General features: G+C 49.6%; 2 protein-coding genes across 4 annotated transcripts in view; both read left to right on the top strand.

Moving 5' to 3' along the window:
• The first annotated feature begins 60 nt into the window (after positions 1–60).
• ENTREP3 (endosomal transmembrane epsin interactor 3) lies at positions 61–6,029 on the top strand. Of its 2 annotated transcripts, none has more exons than XM_020912524.2 (12): positions 61–1,029; positions 1,217–1,273; positions 1,469–1,579; positions 1,686–1,805; positions 1,961–2,068; positions 2,631–2,806; positions 2,931–3,030; positions 3,362–3,431; positions 3,651–4,196; positions 4,795–4,863; positions 4,966–5,219; positions 5,312–6,029. In XM_020912524.2, the coding sequence occupies exons 1-12, from the start codon at positions 805–807 to the stop codon at positions 5,483–5,485; spliced, it is 2,010 nt and encodes a 669-aa protein (XP_020768183.1). In that variant the 5' UTR covers positions 61–804; the 3' UTR covers positions 5,486–6,029. The 2 variants fall into 2 exon arrangements, with proteins under 2 accessions (XP_020768183.1, XP_020768185.1); XM_020912526.2 differs by having other exon boundaries at positions 62–1,029; positions 2,634–2,806.
• A 2,910-nt stretch (positions 6,030–8,939) lies between these two features.
• The window catches only part of GBA1 (glucosylceramidase beta 1), an 18,281-nt gene continuing 4,301 nt past the window's right edge, over positions 8,940–22,919 (top strand). Inside the window, exons 1-5 of one of the 2 annotated variants that reach the window (XM_070467463.1) lie at positions 8,940–9,061; positions 10,302–10,334; positions 21,731–21,810; positions 22,172–22,259; positions 22,668–22,859. In XM_070467463.1, coding sequence (XP_070323564.1) covers positions 21,784–21,810; positions 22,172–22,259; positions 22,668–22,859 — 307 coding nt within the window. In that variant the 5' untranslated portion in view covers positions 8,940–9,061; positions 10,302–10,334; positions 21,731–21,783. The remainder of the gene's footprint in view (positions 9,062–10,301; positions 10,335–21,730; positions 21,811–22,171; positions 22,260–22,667; positions 22,860–22,919) is intronic. The other variant, XM_020912385.2, reaches the window with a different exon arrangement.

The following is a 22,919-nucleotide window of genomic DNA, read 5'->3' as shown; positions in this document are numbered from 1 at the left end:
CCGGAACTCCTCGCCAGACCAGCGGCTGCGGCCACCTCACCCGGCCGCCCTGCCGTCCGCTCCCTCCCTTCCCCTCCCCCCACGTGCCTCCCCCTTCCTCTCCCACTCCGTCTCCCCCAGGGTCTCCGACTGGGACTACAACTCCCGCAGTGCACCGCGCTGGCCCTCGTACCACGCCCCTCCTCCCGCACCAGCTCATCCCCCATCCCCCGTCTCCAGTCTCGGACCTGCTGCAGCCTGAGCTAGGAGAGCAGGACCGTGGTGGGGAGGGGAGTGGGGCTGGCGACCCAGGAGACTGTGGCGCCGCAGCCTCTCCCCACCAGGCGGCCGCCGATCCAACTGGACACTCTGAAGGCACACCGACTGCGCCTCTAGAGTCACCCCACGCCGACCCTCCCCTCTTCTCTAGACTTCTTTCCCATCCTTCTCGCCTTTTACCCTTCCCACCCTTCCCGGTTCCGGAACGCCGCCCTCTCTTCACTCCCGGACCGGCCCTTTTCGGCGCCCCTCTTCCCTAGGGAGATGCGATGAGCCGGTGCCCCCGCGTCCTCATCGCCGTCGCGGGCACGGTGCCCGTCCAGTGCCCGTGGTGGGGAGGGAGCACTCCGCGGCCCCTCCGTGAGGGCCCCCCCTTGGACTCCCCCTCAGCTGGAGTCCCTGGGCCATGCCCCAGGGGACCCAGCCAGGGGTTGGGCTCTAGAGGGAGGGGGGTGGAGAGGAGGAAGGACGGGGCCTTGGGCGCCTCTGAGATGCTCCCAAGCGCCAGGGGGGGCCGAGCAAGGCTCAGGCAACCGGGCGGCAGGCATGATGCCCTCGCCTAGCGATTCCAGCCGCTCGCTGACTAGCCGGCCTAGCACCCGGGGCCTTACACACCTCCGCCTCCACCGACCCTGGCTACAGGCCCTGCTCACGCTGGGGCTGGCTCAGGTGCTCCTGGGCATCCTGGTGGTCACCTTCAGCATGGTGGCCTCCTCCATCACCACCACCGAGAGCGTCAAGAGATCCTGCCCGTCTTGGGCTGGGTTCTCGGTGAGTTGGGCGCACAGTTGTTGGGTGGGGGAGGCTCCTCGGGCCCCACCCCTCAACATCAGCTGCCAGTCCAAATCCTGGCCTCTCCTGGTCCTCGTACTCCTTACAGAGTTGGGTACGCCCTGTGGTGCGGGGCTCACCCAGTTGCCTCCCCTTCATGCTGAACCTGTGCCCGCTTTATCCCCAGCTGGCGTTTTCCGGGGTTGTTGGCATCGTTTCTTGGAAGCGGCCGTTCACTCTAGTGGTAGGTGCCAGGGTCTGATGCCCACTGGGAGGCAGGTGCCTAGCACCTGAGGGGATACCCATTTATGCCCCCAAGAAGGGAACTGAGTCTTCCATTCATGTTGACAGGCACGCATGCCTGTGAGTGAGGGGGCTCCGTTTGCGGTAGAGGGTATTTGGGGGCCCCAGCCCTGAGTCTGTGCCCTCTGCTCCCCAGATCTCCTTCTTCTCTTTGCTCTCCGTGCTCTGCGTCATGCTCAGCATGGCTGGCTCCGTTCTCTCCTGTAAAAACGCTCAGCTGGCCCGAGACTTCCAAGACTGCGACTTGGTGAGATTTGAGGAAGGAGAGCCTGAGTGCGTTAGCTGGGGGAGGTGTGCCGAACACCTCGGCTTGTCCAGATTCAGGCTGCCTCACTCTCTCCACTCCCACTCAGGATGGAAAGGTCTGTGTGTGCTGCCCCTCTGTTCGTCTTCTCCGGCCCTGTCCAGAGTCGGGGCAGGAACTGAAAATTGCTCCTAACTCCACCTGTGATGAAGCCCGAGGGGCCCTCAAGGTGAGCATGCACCCCCATCTCTGCCGTTGCTTTCTCTCCTACCATCTTCCTGGCTCTCACTCTTCTGTTTCATCCTGAGTCCTCACAGGCCCTGAATATGTGGGACTTATTCCACCCTAGGCTCCTCTCACATTCCTCTCTCTTGCCTTCCCCAGAACTTACTCTTCAGCGTCTGTGGGCTCACCATCTCTGCCGCCATAATATGTACCCTCTCTGCCATTGTCTGCTGCATCCAGATCTTCTCCCTGGACCTTGTGCACACGGTGAGTGGGAAGCTGGGGTCAAGGCCAAGAAGGTAGGCTGGGGCAGGGGTGTGTGTGCTGGGACTGGTCTTGGGGGGGTGGGGCAGGGATGGCTGCAGCGCTGGCTTTTGAGCACCAGGGGCTGTGGCTCACCTAATAGGCATGTTGATTGTAGGAATATTTAAGAGGTCCACTGGAGGGTGAGGAGGGGAATCACTGGGAGTAACAGAAGTGTGTGATGTCAGCCCCAGGGCATTGGAGAATGGGACTAAAAGTTGGGCGGAGCCCAGAAGGTCTTAGATGGGGGCAAAGATAACGGTTTGATGTTCTGGTGGGGACAGAACAGAGAGTTGATTCTGGGTGCAGAAGAGTCCATAAAGAGGAGGAATTTCTAGATGGGCAGGGTAGGAGGTGAAGGTCGTCAGCTGGGGCAGTTAGAAGAGGAACCTGTTCTGGCAAAGGAAGGGGCCAGAACTGAGCTTCTTGGAGGGGGCAGGGTCAGAAAATGTAGAGGAGAGAGGAATTGGGGAATCAAGGAGCTGTATTCCCAGAATGCAAGCTTGCCGACCTGCTTGCTCCCCAGCAGTTGGCCCCTGAACGCTCAGTCTCAGGCCCTCTGGGGCCTTTGGGCTGTACCTCCTCGCCCCCAGACCCTCTCCTGCACACCATGCTGGACCTGGAGGAGTTTGTGCCGCCTGTGCCCCCACCACCCTACTACCCCCCAGAGTACACCTGCAGCTCGGAAACAGATGCGCAGAGGTGAGGCCAGGCAGTCCTGTCGGGGGAACTGAGGAGGGAGACTGGGACCGGGACCAGACTGGTGGGGAGGGAGTTTTCAGAATAGTTCTTTTCCAGGCTTTGACCCTTTCCCTCCTTCTGCCAGCATCACCTACAATGGCTCCATGGACAGCCCAGTGCCCTTGTACCCTACTGATTGCCCCCCTTCTTATGAGGCCGTCATGGGGCTACGAGGAGACAGTCAGGTGAGAGCAGGGCTTGGTGCAGGCTGGGGAGTCCAAGATAGAGCCTGAAAATCTGAGTGAGCTGCTGGTACTGGATAAAGAATACTAGTTCTCGTGAGCTAAAGCACTGGCACATCCACTGTCATCTTTGATCTCCCTGAGAGGGTAGTGAGGTGGATGGGGTAAGAACTGTTATTTCCATTTTACAGACGTGGAAACTGAGGCCCACATAAGTGACTTGGACAGAGTGACAAAGCTGGACTGGAATCTAGGTCTCCAGAGCTCTGTCAAGCCTGTGGGGTGGCCCTATCGGTGTGCAGGGCTGGACGCTTGACCCTTGTGTTTTCTGCAGGCCACTCTCTTTGATCCTCAGCTGCATGATGGCGCCTGCATCTGCGAGCGAGTGGCCTCCATTGTAGACGGTGAGCAGGAAGTGGGGGGGTGGACAAGGACTGGGACGCCTGGGATAGCGGAGCCGGTGGGGGGCGGGGCGGAAAGGGAGAGATTAGACTGGGTGGTTGAGTGACAAGCCAGGGCTGCGGTTTCCTGGAATCCTGTCTCCTCTGAGGCTTGCCCAGGGGAAGGGGCACTGCGGAGACCCGGCCAGGCTGATGCTAGCCAGCGCCCCCTCCTGCCCACAGTGTCCATGGACAGCGGGTCTCTGGTGCTGTCAGCCATCGGTGACCTCCCCGGGGGCTCCAGCCCGTCGGAGGACTCGTGCCTGCTGGAGTTGCAGGGCTCCGTGCGCTCCGTTGACTACGTGCTCTTCCGCTCGATTCAGCGCAGCCGCGCCGGCTACTGCCTCAGCCTGGACTGCGGCCTTCGGGGCCCCTTCGAGGAGAGCCCCCTTCCCCGGCGGCCCCCGAGGGCAGCCCGCTCCTACTCCTGCTCTGCCCCCGAGGCCCCGCCCCCACTGGGTGCCCCCACAGCGGCCCGCAGCTGCCACCGGCTGGAGGGCTGGCCGCCTTGGGTGGGACCCTGCTTCCCCGAGCTGAGGCGGCGGGTCCCCCGGGGAGGCAGCCGGCCAGCTGCGGCCCCTTCCCCCCGAGCCCCGGCTCGCCGCTTCAGCGACAGCTCAGGTTCCCTCACCCCGCCGGGGCACCGGCCTCCTCACCCGGCTCCCCGGCCACCACTGCTGCTGCCTCGGTCCCACAGTGACCCGGGCATCACCACCTCCAGCAACACCGGTGAGCCCCCACAGGGTTCAGGAGAGGGTAGGCACTGGGAGTGAGAGGGCCAGTGACGCCCACCAGGATTTGGGACACCATTGGGGTCTCTGAGGAGGCAGAAATTCCAAATCACACCTGCATCAGACACTTACATCACCTGTGAAAAACACCCCAGCCAGTAGCTTAGTGGTTAAAAAAAGAGATTTGGTTGTTGGAACCCAGTCTCACAGGCCCCAGCTTCGGTAAGTTACCTACTCTTTCTAAGCCTCAGTTTCTCACCTGTAAAATGGGTATAATAACAGTACCTCACCGTACATACTGTGGCGTTACTGAGAAGAGATGCAGGTCAAATGCTTCCGCCCTGGCACAGAACATGCTTGTCATTACCATCTGTGCCAGGCACTGGGAGGATGCAGCAGAGAGTGATGTCTGATTTGGTGGATCGTTCCATCTAGTTGCTGGCAGACATGGGCAGCGACAATGCCCCCTTGGTTGGGAGTGGGCTGTAGGAGCCGGGTAGGCTATAGGCTTGGGTTCTCAGGAGGGCGGTGAGATGGGTGGGGGTGTCTACTACGCACTCCCAACTCAGTCCGCGTTTCTCTCCCCTCCCCTTCAGCTGAATTCAGGGACCTTTATACCAAAGTGCTTGAGGAAGAAGCTGCTTCCGTTTCCTCTGCAGATACAGGTTAGGCATATTGCTGGTGCCCAGGGGGTGGGGGATAGGGCAGTGCTGCCTGGCCTTTTTTGCACCTTCCATCCCACCCACCCTCCCTGTCTCTTTCTCCAGGGCTCTGCTCTGAAGCCTGCCTCTTCCGTCTAGCCCATTGCCCTTCCCCCAAGTTGCTCCGTGCCCGCTCAGCAGAGAAGCGGCGCCCTGTGCCCGCCTTCCAGAAGGTCCCCCTGCCCTCGGGCCCTGCACCTGCCCACTCCCTGGGGGACCTGAAGGGCAGCTGGCCAGGCCGGGGCCTGGTCACCCGTTTCCTCCAGATGTCCAGGAAGGCCCCAGATCCCAACGGGAATGGAGCCCATGGGCATAAGCAGGTAGAGTCAGGGGAGCCAAGGAAGACACCCAGGAAAGCCTGGAACTTTGCGTTGGGGGCCACACTGATGCTGTCTCCTGTGGCCCCATCTAGGTGCCCCGGAGCCCCTGGGGCCGGCCAGGCCGAGAGAGCCTTCACCTTCGCAGCTGCGGTGACCTGAGTTCCGGCTCCTCCCTGAGGCGCCTCCTGTCGGGCCGTAGGCTGGAGCGTGCTACCCGTCCCCACAGCCTCAGCCTCAATGGGGGCAGCCGGGAGACCGGGCTCTGACCCGGGCGTCCCCCAACATCGAACAGATCCAGATGAGTGCTGGGGCCACAGCAGCCCCCAGCACCCCCTTGCTCTGGCTGACACAGAGAGAAACCTGCTGAACAGTCCCAGAAGTACCTGTTTCCCTCCTACCTCTAGGGGCTCCTGCTGCTTGCCTCTGCCTTCTGGCCTGGGAGAGCTCCTGTCCTCTGCTGCATGGGTGTTCAGGCTCTGGGGGGACATGCCTGTGCTTCTGGTGCTGGAGGAGGAAAATAAAGTCCAGTTCCTCCGGCGTGACAGTAACTCTGATTCACCAGGGCTTGTGGCCAGGGCATAGGCATGTCCCGGGTGTTTAAGCATAGGGGGCTGTATGCCTGTGCAATGGGGTGGTGAGGCATGAAGGGTCAGAAAAATCAGGCTGGCCTCTCAGCTCTACCACCTCTAACTGCATGACCTTGGGCAAGTTATTTAACCTCAACTGCCTGATCCATAGAACATTATGAGGACGAAAGTTTGTAAAGCTCTTAACACATTAAGCCTTCAATAAATTTCAGTTTTTCCCTTCTCTTCTGGATCATTCTTTATCACCATTGAGATTTGTGCTAGCATCTCTCTTAGTTATGAAAACTTTCAAGACACCGATATCTATTTCCAGCTACCACACAGTATCTCTGCCCCTTTTCATAGCCAAACATTTTTTGTCTTCCTTCCTTCTACTCAAACATCCATTCTCTCCTCAACCATTCTCATCAGATTCCTTCCCCTCCCTCTCCCCAGGCACTGCTCTTGAAACAAATTTTTCAGTAACCAAGTATCAGACTCAGTGGCTGTTTCTCTGCTTGCATGCATTTCACTTAACCTCTGATAAGCATTTAACCCACCTAATTAGCATCTTATGGCAGAAAGTGAAGAGGAACTAAAAAGCCTCTTGATGAAAGTGAAAGAGAGTGAAAAAGTTGGCTTAAAGCTCAACATTCAGAAAACTAAGATCATGGCATCTGGTCCCATCACTTAATGGCAAATAGATGGGGAAACAGTGGAAACAGTGTCAGACTTTATTTTTGGGGGCTCTAAAATCACTGCAGATGGTGACTGCAGCCAGGAAATTAAAAGACGCTTATTCCTTGGAAGGAAAGTTATGACCAACCTAGATAGCATATTAAAAAGCAGAGACATTACCTTGCCAACAAAGATCCATCTAGTCAAGGCTGATTTTTCCAGTGGTCATGTATGGATGTGAGAGTTGGATTGTGAAGAAAGCTGAGCACCGAAAAATTGATGCTTTTGAATTGTGGTGTTGGAGAAGACTTTTGAGAGTCCCTTGGACTGCAAGGAGATCCAACCAGTCCATCCTAAAGGAGATCAGTCCTGGGTGTTCATTAGAAGGACTGACGCTAAAGCTGAAACTCCAATACTTTGGCCACCTCAGGCAGAGTTGACTCACTGGAGAAGACCCTGATGCTGGGAGGGATTGGGGGCAGGAGGAGAAGGGGACAGAGGATGAGATGGCTGGATGGCATCACCAACTTGATGGATATGAGTTTGAGTAAACTCTGGGAGTTGGTGATGGACAGGGAGGCCTGGCGTGCTGCGATTCATGGGGTTGCAAAGAGTCGGACACACCTGAGTGACTGAACTGAACTGAATCAGCATCTTTTCTCTTGAATTTTCCCCTTTCTTGTCTTTAAAGACCATGTTGTTGTTTAGTTGCTAAGCTGTGTTTGATTCTTTTGAGACCCCCATGGACTGTACCCCACCAGGCTCCTCTGTCCATGGGTCTTCGCAGCCAAGAGTACTGGAGTGGGTTGCCATTTCCTTCTCCAGGGGATCTTCCCAAAACAGGGATGGAACCTGAGTCTCTTGCATTGGTGGGCAGATTCTTTACCACTGAGCCACCAGGGAAGCCCAGAGACATCATACTCTTCTGTATTTCCTCCTACTTTGCTGTCATGGTATCATTTGTCAGCATTCACACCTCTGCCTATCCGATTAACACTGGAGAGCCCCAGGACTCTCCTGTCAGCTCCCTTCTTTTTTCTACCTCCACTTTGTCTATAGGTGGCCCTACAAGATCCATGGCTTTCACGGCCATCTATGTGTTCATGGATAATTCTCTCCTTTACCTCTCCATGAGCTCCAACCTCCAATGTGAAATCTCTCCTCGGATATTTAATGGGTGTCTCAGACTCAACATGGCCACAATGGAGCTCTTGATTCCAACCCTTGTGCCTGTTCCTCTCCAAACATTCTTCTCTTAATACATGGTACCACCACTCACCCCGCTGCACTTTCCATAAGCATAGGAATTACCCTCATTTCTTTTTTCTCATCTGGCATGTCCAGTCTTACCCTGAATTCTTCCATGTCTCACCAGCTACCTAGCCCTAGTCACAACCTTATCTCTTTGCCTCTTAATTGATCTATTTCCATTCTTCCCACAATCCACTCCCCAGTCAGCAAAGTGATAAGAAATCATGTCATATTAAAGTTCTGCCTAAATGTAATAGCTTTCCATTGTATTTAGAATAATCTCCAAACTCCTTATGAAACTATGTTCAGGTACAACCTGGTGCACTCTGCTTCACTCCAACTGCCACTGCCCAAGAGACTTTGCACCAGCTAGCTCTTCACCAACACGAAACTCTGCCCTATCGCTGTTGCTGTCACCTAATTCGAGAGTCTCAGTTCAATATTCATTTTTTCGTTGAGCACTTCGCATTCTATCATACCGCCCTGTGGTTTTGAACACTTAATTGCTACCTAAAATTATCTTGTTTGTGTCGTCCCATAGAATGCAAACTCCTATGAGCAGGGGGTTGCTCATTGCACTTGGTCTAACACTTAGTAGGTCCTCAACAAACTCATTAAGTTACTAAAGGCGTGAGGTCTTGTAAACAGCTTCGGGACCCTTCGACTTTGAGGACAGTCGTGGGGCCCTACAGGAGAGAGGGGGTAGGGAGGGGGCACTGCCCATAGATGGCGTCAGGCTGCAAGGCTTCTTGAATAATTCACCATCATAACAATCCAGCTTCAGGGAAAGAGGGTTAGGGCGCGGCCAGAACGACAAAATGAGATAGAAGGGAGTGGAGCCTGGGGTTCCCAACGGGGCAATATCTGGGCACTAAATGTTCCCTACCCCGAGACTCCCAAAGGAGGAAACTCAAGAGAACAGCTCAGCTTCCAGTGACCCGGACTCACTGGGGGAAAGCAACCTCCCCCACCCATCAGGGTGTGCTGGCGAGTGTATACGGAGGCGCATGCGCGCTTTTTGCTTCCCGCGCCCTCTTTCCAAATAGACCCCCGAATACGCTTGCGCCGTATGTGGGCTAAGGCTGGTCAGAGGAAACAGTCCGTCCCCAGCACTACCAATAAGACGGGCGGAAAGTGCCTGCGTCCCGCCTCCTGACGATTACGGGTCTCCCTTCCCGAGCGAGGCCCGGGTCCCGCCCAACCGGCCCTGCGCGCCTTGCGGCTGCGCGTGTGAGGTGCACCCCGTCTCCGCCGAGCCCTGTTCTCCAGCCCCGCCTACCAGCTTTACAGGCTGCTCTGGGATTTCCTTTCGCCTCCGGCTGGGGCTGCTGTTTCGCTTCGCCGACGGTAGGCGTAATGGATTTTGCACTGCTTAGGATCTTAACTCTCCCTTCCCTGCATCTGCAGCTCACCTTTCTTATCAGCACTGTTATCATTAATTATAGGGATGGTCGTGTTTTACTAATGAGGAAGAGGGGAGAAATCTTCAGATCCTCTTCTACCCACTTGCATTTTTGAGGGCTGGCATGGGGAAAAGGTCTGTAGAATTTATCCATTCTTCAATCATCCGACAACGTTCAGTGAGCATAGCACTAGCGCCGGGTGCTGTGCTACCTGCTGGCGATACACACTGACCTCTGCTCTATTAGGCTTTCGCATGGAGGGATCAACAGACAAAGGAGTTAGGCCACTGGGAGCTATAATTGACATTAAGTCATTTTTACAATTACCTGCAACTAACAAGAGCTACAAAGGAGATGTGAGATTTGTGAGCTTGTGTTACAGGAGGGGGTGTGTGTGTGAGAAAGAGAATTTCTTAGACATAACGACAGGAGCTGAGATCTGAAAGAAAGATGAATAGGCATTAACTAGGCCTGGAGGTGAAGAGTGGTGCAAACTGAAGAAGAGCCTTTGTGAGGATTCTGAGGAGAAAGGATAGAGAACAAGGGGGCCAGTCCATGGCAGGCTGTAATTAGAGATTGGTCTCTGTGCCTTGGCACTTACCTCTTACAGTCTGATTTCTACACAGCAGCCAAAGTGATCTTTTAAAAATATAGACCTGATGGTGGCACTTCCCTGCACCAAACTGGCCAGTGAATTTCCATCTTGGAATAAAATGCAGACTCCTCACAGTGGCCACGAAGGCCTTACAGGATCTGAGCCCCAACCTTTTTCTCTAAATTCACTTCTTACCACTCTCCCCCTCACTCCCTTTGTCCAGCACTCCCTACCCCTTTATTTTGTTTCATAGTGCTCATGGCCATATGAAGTTCTGTGTTTGTTATCTACCATCCCCGCTAGAACATAAGCTCCACCGGGTCAGGGACTTTATCATCTTATTCATTACTGTATCTAGAACAGTGCCTGGCCCATAGTAGATGCCCAATTATTATTTGTCAAATATGTGCATTGGGGAGCACATAGCAGGGGTGCCCTGCCCATTTAGGGGTGTCGGGAAAATGGTGCTGATGGTAGAGACATTAAGGCTGAGGACTTACTGATGAAAAAGAATATTTATTCTTTTTTTGTTTTCCATTTATTTTTATTAGTTGGAGGCTAATTACTTTACTTTTTTTTTTTTTTTAAGAGAGAAGAGAAAATATCCTAGCTCAGAGCAGAGGTAAGATGGAATGTGACCTGTTAGGCAAAATGTGATTGGAGCATATAGTCCACGTGGAGAGATGAGAAATGAAGCTAGAACTAAGATGCCAGGTCCCGTAAGCCCTCTTAAAAGGCAGTGTGGAGCCATTGAAGGATTTTAGGAGGGAGAGTCGTAGCTTCAGTGTTTGTATTTGAGTTACACCATTGAATGCTTCTTGAAGAATCAATTGGAGGAGAAAAGTAGAGTGTAGGAGGTCAAGTGAGAGGTGTTTCAGTAGTTGACAAGAGAAATGATAGGAAGAAGGATTCGGGGAGAGGACAGAGTCAGGCACAAGCCTCAGGTTCTTCGAGGAAGAGGTTCTGTTCGTGGGGAAAGAGAACACAGGAGGATGAGTGGGTTTGGCTGGAGGAGATGATGCCTTCGTGATGGTGCTGCTGAAGTGTCTGTGAGACTCCCACCAGGAAAGGTCTGGAGGGTAGAGTCATCACAGAGTCCATCTCAAGAGGAGGATTGGGATTGGAGGTGCAGATTTTGGAACCAAAAACAGCTAGAAGATAATCAAAGCCATGGGTTATCTCTGGAGAGAGCATGATGAATGAGAAGAGAAGGTCTAGGACAAAACCCTAAGGAACAGACAGAGGAGGTGAAGCCTGCGAAGGACGAGGACCTCCAGAGCAGCAGAGTGTGAAGTGCTCAGAACAAAAGAGAGTGCTTCTGGAACAGAGGGGCCTTGTGTCAACTGAGGTAAAAAGTACAGTCAGATAAGTGCTTGGGTACTTAGTTGCTCAGTTGTGTCTGACTCTGGACTGTAGCCTGCCAGGCTCCTCTGTCCATCGGGATTCTCCAGGCAAGAATACTGGAGTGGGTTGCCATGCCTTCCTCCAGGGGATCTTCCCAACCCAGGGATCGAAACCAGGTCTCCCACATTGCAGGCGGATTCTTTACCGTCTGAACCACCAGGGACTCCCTGGGTGGGCATTATTCACTGGACTTGCAACACAGGGATCATCAGTGACCTTGGCAAGAGTAGTTTTGGGGAACCAAGAGGATCCAGCTTCAGCCCATGCAACGTAAGAAATGGAGAGAGGACTCACCAAGTGTAGCGACTCATCCCAGAGGTTTGGCTGTGAGTAACATTACATGCATTTTTGCATGAGGTTCTCATAACAACCTGTGAGGCAAGAGGTTTGGAGATGAGGAAACTGAAGCTCCAAGAAGTCAAGTAACTTCCCAGTATCTCAGTTCTAGTAAGGAATGAAGCAAGGGTTTTAATCCTGTATAATCACTAGGGTGTCCATGTCAAAACACCCTTCCCCTTCCTTATTGCCTCCTCTTGAGGGAGGGAACTGGTGACAGCCAGAGGGAACAGAGGTGGGGGTAAAGGCCTGGGACTGAAGACTCCTTCCACTGCACCTGGAGGAAAGAAGCAAAGGCTAGATGACAATAACAATAATAATTCCAGCCATCCATATGGAGTTTTACAGTTCACAAGGACCACCTTCTCATACCTTTTTATCTGCAATGAGACTCGTGACAGCCTTGCTTGGGAGGCTCAGGACAGTAAGGAATGTGTGAGCAGACTCACAATTGTTCAGCATTTGAATCATACTTCCTGTTGCCTCAACCAAATCCCCTCAATTAAGTCTCACTCTGGTTCTAATAGTCCTCTTCAGAGTTAGCTTTGTTCTTCTGGAAGTTCACCACTCTTTTGTTTCAGATCACACCAAAGACATTGTTTGAAACACTGACAAGCAGAACCTTAGACAGCGAATGCGGTTAGTAACTTAACCCATTCATTCATTTAGTAAACCTGAGCTTCAATTCTGTGCTTGTCTCTTGAGGAAAAGTTTTAGGTTTCAGAGAAATAGGAACTGTGAAATTTGCCCTGTGGCCATTTAGAAACTTATAGAAGGGACTTCCCTGGTGGTACAGTGGATAGAAGTCTGCCTGCCAATACAGGGGACACAGGTTTGATCCCTGGTCTGGGAAGATGCCACATGCCATGGAGCAGCTGAAGTCCATGCACCGCAACTATTGAAGCCTGCAAGCTCTAGGGTCTGCGAGCTGCAAGTATTGAGCCCATGTGCTGCGACTACTGAAGCCCACACACCTAGAACTGGTGCTCTCCAGCAAGAGAAGCCATCACAATAAGAAGCCTGTGCAGCGGCAAGAGTAGCCTCCACTCACCACAACTAGAGGAAGCCCATATGCAGCAACAAAGACCCAGTGCAACCATAAATAAATAAATAGATAAATAATTGTTTGAAAAAGAAACTTACTGAAGACTGAAAATATACTACTGAAATGTCAGGAAGACTGTAGAACATGATGACTAAGAGCTGCTTGGGCTTCAGAGTAGGAAAGAGCTGAATTTAGGCTTGACTCTGCCACTTACTTAATCTCTCTGAGTCAGTTTTCCCCATAACATGGGGTTGTCAGGAAAGCATGTGAGGTACAAACACTTTCCATTTGCACTGGACTTTACAGGTATGCTATGGTATTGTTTAAGAGTTGGTTAATGAAACCAGCTATTGCCATAATCTTTTGGCAACATGTCAAATTATGTATCAGATCATCAGTTGTACACATTAAACTTACACAATGTTACATCTCAGTGGCAGTCGCGGTTTAGTCGCTAAGTCGTTTCCAACTCTTCTTCATAGACTTCTTCAAAGACTGTAGCCCACCAGGCTCCTCTGTGAGTGGGGTTCTCCAGGCATTAATATTGGGGTGGGTTGCCATTTCCTTCTCCAGGAGATCTTCCCAACCCAGGAATCGAACCCAGGTCTCCTGCATTGCAGGCAGATTCTTTAATGACTTAGGTAGAGATGTAAAAAATTTTATCTCAATAGAGCTAAAAAAAAAGTTTGTTGATCAGATAAATCCGGAGATGAAGCTGCTGCTGCTGCTAAGTTGATTCAGTCATGTCCAGCTCTGTGTGACCCCATAGACGGCAGCCCACCAGGCTCCGCCATCCCTGGGATTCTCCAGGCGAGAACACTGGAGTGGGCTACCATTTTCTTCTCCAATGCATGAAAGTGAAAAGTGAAAGTGAAGTTGCTCAGTCGTGTCCGACTCTTCGCCACCCCATGGACTGCAGCCCACCAGGCACCTCTGCCCATGGGATTTTCCAGGCAAGAGTACTGGAGTGGGTTGTCATTGCCTTCTCCAGGAGATGAAGCTACAACCTCGTAATTAAGAGGCAGAAGGGTCTCACTGGAGGAAGAAATCATTTGGTGTCAGTAATCAGTAAGAGTGATGTTTCTTCAGATCAGAAACCAGAGCTGAAAGGACAGATTAAAAATTGACTGGTAAGGTTTATCCATTCACTTATCTCTTAAGTATTTTTTGAGTCTTCCTCTGCCATACATGACATGACAGTGTCTCTCTGTGACCATGGAGGTGACAGTGGGACCAGGAGGAGGCACCCTCCTTGGGGAGTTGACTTGAGACCTACAGAATAAGGAGCCTGTGACATGGTACTTGCGAGGCTCCAAGGCTGGAGTTTGCTATTTGAGCCAAGGGTTGGCTGAAGTGAGATCAGAACTTCTGTGCTGGGTCAGCCAAACTATTTTTGTGCTTAAGCTTCTCACTTATATTTATTTCCCTGTTGCCCTCCCTTGGTGTTTAGCTAAGTCTTTTAGAAGTGCTGTGCAAAGGGAAATGAGGAACACATTTGTTGCCACCTAGTACGTCCATAGTGACTACTGCAGCCTGGGCATTTGAGGTGACCCCCCTAGGTGCCCCTAGGGCAGTCAGTCTCAGTCGTCCCCTAGAAGGCATTTTGGAAATGTGTCTTTAGTGGAGACCATGATTAGGAGCAATTGACTTTTCTAGTAGTCATGTACGAATGTGAGAGTTGGACCAAAACGGAGGCTGAACGCCGAAGACTTGATGCTTTCAAATTGTGGTGTTGGAGAAGACTCTTGAGAGTCCCTTGGACTGCAAAGAGATCAAACCAGTCAGTCCTAAAGGAAATCAGTCCTGAATATTCATTGGAAGGATTAATGCTGATGCTGAAGCTGAAGCTCCAATACTTTGGCCACCTGATATGAAGAACTGACTCATTGGAAAAGACCCTGGTGCTGGGAAAGATTGAAGGCAGGAGGAGAAGGGGACGGAAGGGGGGGTGACAGTTGGGTGGCATCACCAACTCGATGGACTTGAGTTTGAGCAAGCTCCAGAAGTTGGTGATGGACAGGGAAGCCTGGTATGCTGCAGTCCATGGAATCGCAAAGAGTCGGACATAGCTAAGTGATTGAATAACGATTAGGAGCACTTTGAGAATTTAGTGGAAGGAGGACAGGAAAGGTAGACTATAACATGCGGGACAGCCCTGCACAGAGAAGTATCTCTCATTCTACTTACGGAATGTTCTGTTCAATAATATATGCAAAAATATATATATATGTAAATATAAGATCAAATATAAATCAGCAAGACTTTATTATATAATAATGCAGAAAAGTTTTAGAAGTTTTGTTGTTGTTGAAAAGCCCAGTAACTTAGGAGAAGGTAATTATGGAGGAAGAAGTTAAATACATTGTCTTGAAATTATTGCATCTGTCTACTCAGCATATTAGAGCATTTCCAACTATGTAATATATTTAGTTGTAAAGAGTTTCAGTGTGGTAGTATTGCTACCAAAACAATGAACCAACTGCAAATATGTAATGAAATTTTTTTTACTGGCTTCATTGAGGTTTAATTTATATACTATAAAAGTTTCTCCTTTTAAGTGTACAGTTCAATGATTTTGAGTAAATTTATAGAATTTTGCAATTTCAATTCCCACACCAGCTGCAGGAAAGCACTAATCTGTTTTCTGTCTCTCTAGATTTGGCTGTTGTAGAATTTCACATAAATGGAATCATGCAATGTGTGGTCTTTTTGTCTGGCTTCTTTGACTTACCATGATGTTTTTGAGGTACATTCATGTCATAGCATGTATCGATATTTTGTTCATTTTTATCGTTGAATACTATTCCATTTAATGAAATACCACAGTTTGTGTATTTATTCACCAGCTGATAGACATTTGGTTTGTTTCCATAAATAACACTGCTGTAAATATACATGTGCAAGTCTTTGTGTGGATAAATATTTTCTTTTCAGTAGCTATTTAGAAGTGGGAGTTGCTGGGTCAAATGGTAACTCTGTTTAACATTTTGAGAAACTGCCAAGCTGTTTTCCAAAGTGGCTGCACCATTTCACATTCCCACAATAACTATGAGGGTTCTAATTTCTCCACATCCTTGCCAACACTTGTCATTGTGTCTTTTTGATCACAGCCATCCTAATGTAAATTAAGAGGTGTCTCATAGTGGTTTTGATTTGCATTTCCTTAATGATAAATGTTGTCAAGCATCTGTTTGTGTTCTTGTTGGACATTTGTACGTTACCTTTGAATAAGTATCTCTTCAAGTCCTTTGCCTGTTTTTTAATTGGGTTATCTTCTTATTGAGTTGTAAGAGTTCTCTGTATACTTTGGATACTAGGCCCTTATCAGAGATGTGATTTGAAAATATTTTATCCCATTCTGTGGGTTTTCTTTTCACTTTCTTGATGGCATCCTTTGAAACACAAACATTTTTCATTTTGATGAAGTCCAATTTATCTTTTTCTTCTATTATTTGTATTTGGGAATCATAAATAAGAAACCATCATCTAATGAGACTTTGGACTTAAGCTATAATGAGATGGGAATTTTGGGGACCTTGAGAGGAAGTAAGAGTATTTACCTGTGGGAGAGACATGCCTTATTGGAGAACAGAGGGTGGACTATGGTAGATTGCCTCCTAGATGGCCCCTAAATGATCCTCACCACCTGGTGTTCATGCCTTTATTTAGCCCCTCTGTCCCACACACATCTCTTTAGAAGACCTGTGTAGGGACTTTGCTGCTGGTCCAGTGGTTAAGACTGTATGTTCCTAATGCAGGGGCAGCAGTGTTGTTTCCTGGTCAGGAAACTAAGATCTCACATGCCACACAGGTGTGACCAAAAAAATAAATAAAGCAATTATCCTTCAATTGGGCTTCCCTTGTGGCTCAGCTGGAAAAGAATCCTTCTGCAATGTAGGAGACCTGGGTTCGATCCCTGGGTTGGGAAGATCCCCTGAAGACGGGAAAGGCTACCCACTCCAGTATTCTGGCCTGGAGAATTCCATGGACTGTGTAGTCCATGAGGTCGCAAACAGTTGGACATGACTGAGCGACTTTCACGTTATCCTTCAATTAAAAAAAATTTTTTTAATATGTATATTAATAAAAAGATGACTGTTACCCAGTAGGATATTGTAAAAATGATAATGTGTGGCTCCTGAGGCTAGGACATTGTCGCTTCTGCCTTCCTCTCTCTTAGACCACCCACTGGGGAGGAATCTAGCTGCCATGATGTGTGAGGACGCTCAAGCAGCCCTATGAATTATTCCACGTGGTGGGAGACTGAGGTCTTCTGCCAACAGCCAGCCCCAGTGTGTCACTTACGTTAGGTGATGAATGTGCGTTAGGCTTCCCTGGTGACGCAGACAGCTTACAGCCTGCCATGTGGGAGACCCGGGTTCGATCCCTGGGTCGGGAAGATCCCCTGGAGAAGGGAATGGCAGTTCACTCTTAATATTCTTGCCTGGAGAATCCCATGGACAGAGGAGCCTGGTGTGCCACAGTCCATGGGATTTCAAAGACTCCACATGACTGAGTGACTAACACTTTCACTTTCTCTTAACTTGGAAGCAGAGCCTCAGGCCAGTCAAGCCTACTTCAGATGACAGCAGCCCTGACCAATGTCTTGGCAATAAGCTTTTGAGAAACCTCAAGTGTGAACCATCCAGATAAGCCACTCCTGCATTCCTTTCCCACAGAAACTGTGAGATAACAAATGTTTATTGTTGCCTAAAACAAAGAAGAAGAAACCACTGGCTAATCTTCCTTATTCCAGAAATGTTATAGTTTTAGCTCTTATATTTAAGTCTGTGATTCATTTTGCTTTGATTTTTGATTATGGAGTGAGGTAAGGGTCTAAGTTTATCTTTTTTGCACATGATATCCAGTCATGTCAGCACCATTTGTTGAAAAGAAATTCCTTACTGAATTGCTAAGGCTTAGAATCAAATAGTAAATTTGCGAAGACTTGTGGAATGCATTGAATCTTATTCATAAAGACTGACTTTCAAGCATTTTTATTTATCATGTATTTTATATTTTTACAACATAATAGTAATTACATTTTTAAAAAATTACATGAAAATTACACACTGAAATTATTAATTCATGAGCTGTTTTTCCTTCTGTTAAATACTAATTTATTACATTTAGGTTAGTACATATCTGACTGTTCTAGAATATCTTGTAGATAATCCTTCCTAAGCATTTATTTATTGAAAACATATTTTCTTATAAAAAAAAAGGTCCCATTATCTTTCCTTTATATTCCAATTAAGGTAACAATATTTAGTCTCTTAAATTATGTGTGTAGGTAAATCATAGTATCTATACCTTTATTTCAGGATAGCAGAGTATGTGAGGAATACTTGTTATGAAAAAGGGGTGTTCAGGCTATTGGGCTGAGATTTCCCGTGATAGTGAGGCTCAGGAACGGAGGCAGATCTGCCCCTCCCCAACTGAAAACCAATCCAGCTTGCTCAACCTGGGAATCCTGGATTCTGTTTCTTTATCGACCAGTTATCCCCTGACCAATGCCTTTGAAGAACACAGATCCAGAAGTGGTGCCACGTAGCCAGCACTTTGGAAGCCAACTTGGGCTTCATTTTTACCAGATAGAACACACCGTGGAAAACACGGGACAATTTTAAAACAATACAAAGCAACACTGCCGACCAGCACAGCAGCTTTTGAAAATAACCAGCAGCTAACGTAGCATTTGGCACACCAGGAGGCACTCACCTCCAGGTGTGATGTGTGTCATCGGACTCTGGGTATGAATCTGTTATCAAACGCAAGTCTGTGTGCTCAGAGCAAGTGAGGCCAGACAAGACCAAAACGTCAGAGTTTGGAGGAAAGAGAGGTTTACTGCAGGGCCATGCAAAGTTGCTTATGCCTTAAAAACCCCCAACTCCCAGAAAGCTTTCAGCCAAGCCCTTTTATAGGGAAGGGTGGGGAGTCGTGGTTAGTTGTTGCAGACATCTTGGTGTCAGATCATTTGTTCTTAAGGTCAGGTCATAGTCAGGTCATCATGTTGCTGTAAACCTCCACCAGAGCAAATATTATTCTCTGTTCTGACAAAGGGCAAAGTGCTAAGGCTCAACTTCCGCCCAGGCTAAGAGGAGGGGACCCTGCGCAGGCCCCTTTCTCTGCCTGGGAGCACTGGTCCAGCACCTAGGCAGTGTCCTTGCACCAGTGCCCAGGCCCTGCTGAAGAGGCAGATCTTAGCTGGTGGGGCACTCCGGGGCCGGTCCCCAGAGCCTGCCCAGCCGTCGTCACTGAGGGAGCCAGGCGCCCAGGACCCAGCCAGCCCTCGGGCTTTTCATTTAAACCAGAGTGAATCATTTGTGTAGGATCAGTGGGAATACGTGTTGTAGCAAATGCCCATCAGGTTAGTTTCCAGCTCACAGCAGTTGCCCTTCTTTGAGAAAAGCTCCAACCACAGAGGTGGACCTGAAGTCGTGATGGGCAGTATCATTGCAGCTTAACCCTGACCTCTGCCACCTCCTAGTGGGTAGACAGCTGATCTCAGCTGTATCAGTTTTTGAAATGTGAACGGAGAGACTGAAGCTGGTTGAAGCTTTATTAAGTGCATGGCACTTAATGGCAGTGCCATGGAGCTCTGGAGCTTTGCGGGACGCAGCCCTCAGCCTGTCCCTAGACCCCCCAGCACGCTCGCCGGCCCCTAAGAGAAGGCCTCTCACCTCTCACCCACTCTCCGCCTTGAGGACTGCTGCCCAGCTGAGAATTGGCAAACATAGGGTCCCATGCCCCGCCCCTTATTACAAATCCAGGTCCCACCACTGAATAGTCAAGGGACTTTGGGCAATTTCATGACCATTTAGAGTCTTAAGTTCCTCATCTCTAAAGTGGGGAAAAAATTAGTATCTGCTTCATGAGAATGAAATGAGACAATGAACATAAAGCAGCATAGAATAAGTACTCAATAAATATTAACCCTTATAATAACCAACTTTATTAAGAAGATAAAATACAAAAGCCTCAAGGGCAAATCACCTTGATAGAAATGAAACAAAAGACTCAACAAAGTCTTTGCCTGCAAAGGGAAACAGGCAAGGGAGAGGGACTTTAGAGCCAGCAGCGCAGGTAAGGGCAAACATAGTATGTGCTTAGTAAATATTGGTGGAACAAGTGAGCTCAAGGGAAGTAAGATGTTGGATGTCACCTGCTCTCCTCCCCAGAACAAGTCATGTGCAGCATTTCCTTGAGAAACAGGAAGTCTGAATGGGGCAGATTTGACATCATGATGGTGGTTCAATTAAACAGAACAATTTGGCACCTACCCAGAAGCCAGACCTTCTGCTTGAATGAGTAAGAACTCATTTGTGGAATTCCAGGCTCCTTATGTAAACTCAGCCCTACCTTGTTGTAGTATTTGGTACCAGTTTTCATTAGCATTAGCTCATTAGCATGAGCCCCTGCCTGTCACCTGGGAGACCGGGTTCGATTCCCCACAGGAAGGCAACATGCCCTTTTTGGGCTTCCCAGTCATAAAGAACCTGCCTGCCAATGCAGGAGACATAAGAGACGAGGGTTCGATCCCTGGGTCAGGAAGATCCTCTGGAGGAGGAAATGGCAACTTTGCCTAGAAAAATCCCATGGACAGAGGAGCCTGGCAGGATACAAACTATGGGGTCACAAAGACTGAAGTGACTTAGCAGTGTGGTAGGCGTTATCATACTGACACTTCACAACAATTCTTTGCCATGGGAGTTATCACTTCCCTTTTATAGATGAGAAACAGAGGATTAGAGTGATTAAGTCGTTTGTCGTTCAGCCACCAAGTCATGTCTGACTCTTGGCCACCCCGTGGACTGCAGCAGGCCAGGCCTCTCTGGCCCTCACCATCTCCCAGAGTTCGCTCAAGTTCATGTCCATTGAATCAGTGATGCCATCCAACCATCTCATCCTCTGCTGTCCTCTTCTCCTTTTGCCTTCAGCCTTTACCGGCATGAGGGTCTTTTTCAGTGAGTTGGCTGTTCACATCAGGTGGCCAAAGTATTGGAGCTTCAGCTTCAGCATCAGTCCTTCCTGTTTATTGAAGGTCAAACAGCCAGTAAATAGTAGAGCCGAGATTCAGACCAAGCTCCTCTCACCGAGACTATAGTTCCTGACAGGCTACAGCCACGGAGTCGTGAAGATTTGGACACGACTGAGTGATTAAGCACACAAACACACATAGCTCCTCTAGGGTTATGGGAACCTAGAAGAAGAAATGGTCAATTTTCCCTGGAGTTTACTTGGAAATACTTCACTGAGATAATTAAAACAAAAAAAAAGACAAACAAGTGGTTCCCGAGGGTCTATTGTGTACCAGGCACTGTGCTTATCTTACTGATTGTAGTAATGACCTTGTGAGGTGGTGGCATTTAGCAGATGGGGAGATTTAACTGATGAGGAAGTAGGCTCAGGAAGCTAGGGTCAGTCAGGTCTTAAATGTGTATGTCACTCCCACTAAATCTGTGATGTGGCCCATGAGGCAACACAAGCTCCTTCTCACATCCACTGAGGATACAGCTTTGTACCACACTTTCCAGTTTCTGAACTGCTTTACACAACCTCTCTGCCCTGTGAGAAAGGAAAAACAGTTCCTTCTCATCTGTATCTGCTGATGAAACAAGAGAGGCCTGGGGAGGTTCCAGCCCCCTGCTTAGGGCCCATCCTCCTTGCACTTCTCTGGTAATACTCCTTATCCCTAACCCCTTCTCCATGAAGCCCTGTATGAAGGGTCTCTGTGCACAGCTGTTACCAATTTTGTTCTTATCTATAAGCATCTGTGTGTCTGACTCCCCTGCTTATGAGCCTCTATAGGGCAAAGATTGCTTAATCATCGCTCAGGATTTTGGCCTCAGTATTTTTGTACCATGATCCTCTTTTATTAGTATTAACCATTCTCAGCATAACTTTAAAATATTTTCCTTAAGAAGGCAGTGTGCCTGCTGTGGTTCCCATCCTTTGGGATTCGGGAACCTCTACCCAATCCTTCATTCAGATCTTTCGTCTAGATTCTTCCTAAAGCTGTCATCCATACATGCCTTCTAGAATTTCATAGGAGGTATAAGCCCTCAGGAAGCCAGTCAGTCGCCCTTTACAAGTATGGTCGCAGTTGCCTCACTTCTGGGTCATGTGACGCTCCCATGGTCTCACGTGACTCGCTCCATTATGCCGGAATTAACCCACAGAGCTAATCTGGTGTGTGTAGCTATCACAGGCCCCCGCATCCCTGTTTTTAGTTGATCCTCTATCCCTCCGAAGTTTGGGAACCCCAACGTCTTCTTGCCTGGTGATGGAGCTTTCAAGTCCTTCCAGAGAGGTGAGTGGGGACAAGGCTTCTAATTGGTCTTGTCATGTACTTTCTGGAATTCTGGCTAACCGGGCTCTGGAATTCAATCAATGACAGGCTCTCCCTGAAGCAGGTCATCATGCCTTTTTGATGGAGGGAAGGTGGGATCGAAGGAGAAATGGTTGGGAAGAGGGGCGCAGGAGGGTCCTGCTTGGGGTGGGCAGAGAGCTATTACTAGCAGAGAGCTTGGAGGGAGGGCTGGATCCAGGTGTCTGTGGGCTGTGTTCCATTCTGTTTAAGGTGGGAGCCTATAGGCAGCCAAGTTCTGCAGGAGAGTAGGGGAGAGGTGGAGAGGGGCTTGCCTTCTAGCCTCTCCTCATTGTGTTCTCAGGAGTGTCCTATGCCTCGGGGCAGAGCAGAAATCATGGCTGCCAGCCTCATGGGATTACTTCTGCTTCACACAGTGTCGTGCGTATCAGGTAAGTGAGTCAGAGAGAAGGGAAGGAGCCCCCAGGCCCCCTTCTGCCACATGGTCTTTGGCAGTCTCCGGCATACTGGTGGTGGACTTAAGTAGATGCTCAGTAAATCCTTTTGTATGACTGAGAGCACCAGTGGGGTGGGGGTACAGCGAGATAATTCTTTAAAATATTTATTTATTATTTACTTGTCTGAGTTGGGTCTTTGTTGTGGCATGTGGGATCTAGTTTCCTGACCAGGGATCAAACCCCTGCCCCTTGCATTGGGAGCTCAGACTCTTAGCCACTGGACTGCCAGGGAGGCCCAAGAATTTTTGAAACCAGTATTTAGTCTTTCTTTGCAACTAGTATGTCCCTTCTCCTCATCCTCATCCTTCAGCCCTTGCCTCTCGTGTGCTCCGTTCCTGCCAGGTGCCTGCCCCTGCAGCCCTAAAAGCTTTGGCTACAGCTCTGTGGTGTGTGTCTGCAATGCTACATACTGTGATTCTCTTGACCCCTTGACCCTGCCTGACCCTGGCAACTTCAGCCGCTTTGAGAGCACACGCAGCGGGCGCCGAATGGAGCTGAGTCTGGGGACCTTCCAGGCCAATCGCACAGGCACAGGTAACCACCCTTCACCCAGGCTATGGTCCTTCTGGAGCCCAGTCGTGCCAGCGATTAGCA

This window comes from Odocoileus virginianus, chromosome 5 (genome assembly GCF_023699985.2).
Source record: "Odocoileus virginianus isolate 20LAN1187 ecotype Illinois chromosome 5, Ovbor_1.2, whole genome shotgun sequence".
NCBI lineage: Eukaryota > Metazoa > Chordata > Mammalia > Artiodactyla > Cervidae > Odocoileus > Odocoileus virginianus.
Note: the sequence above shows the minus strand (reverse complement) of the source record. Positions and strands in the feature narration are given on the sequence as shown.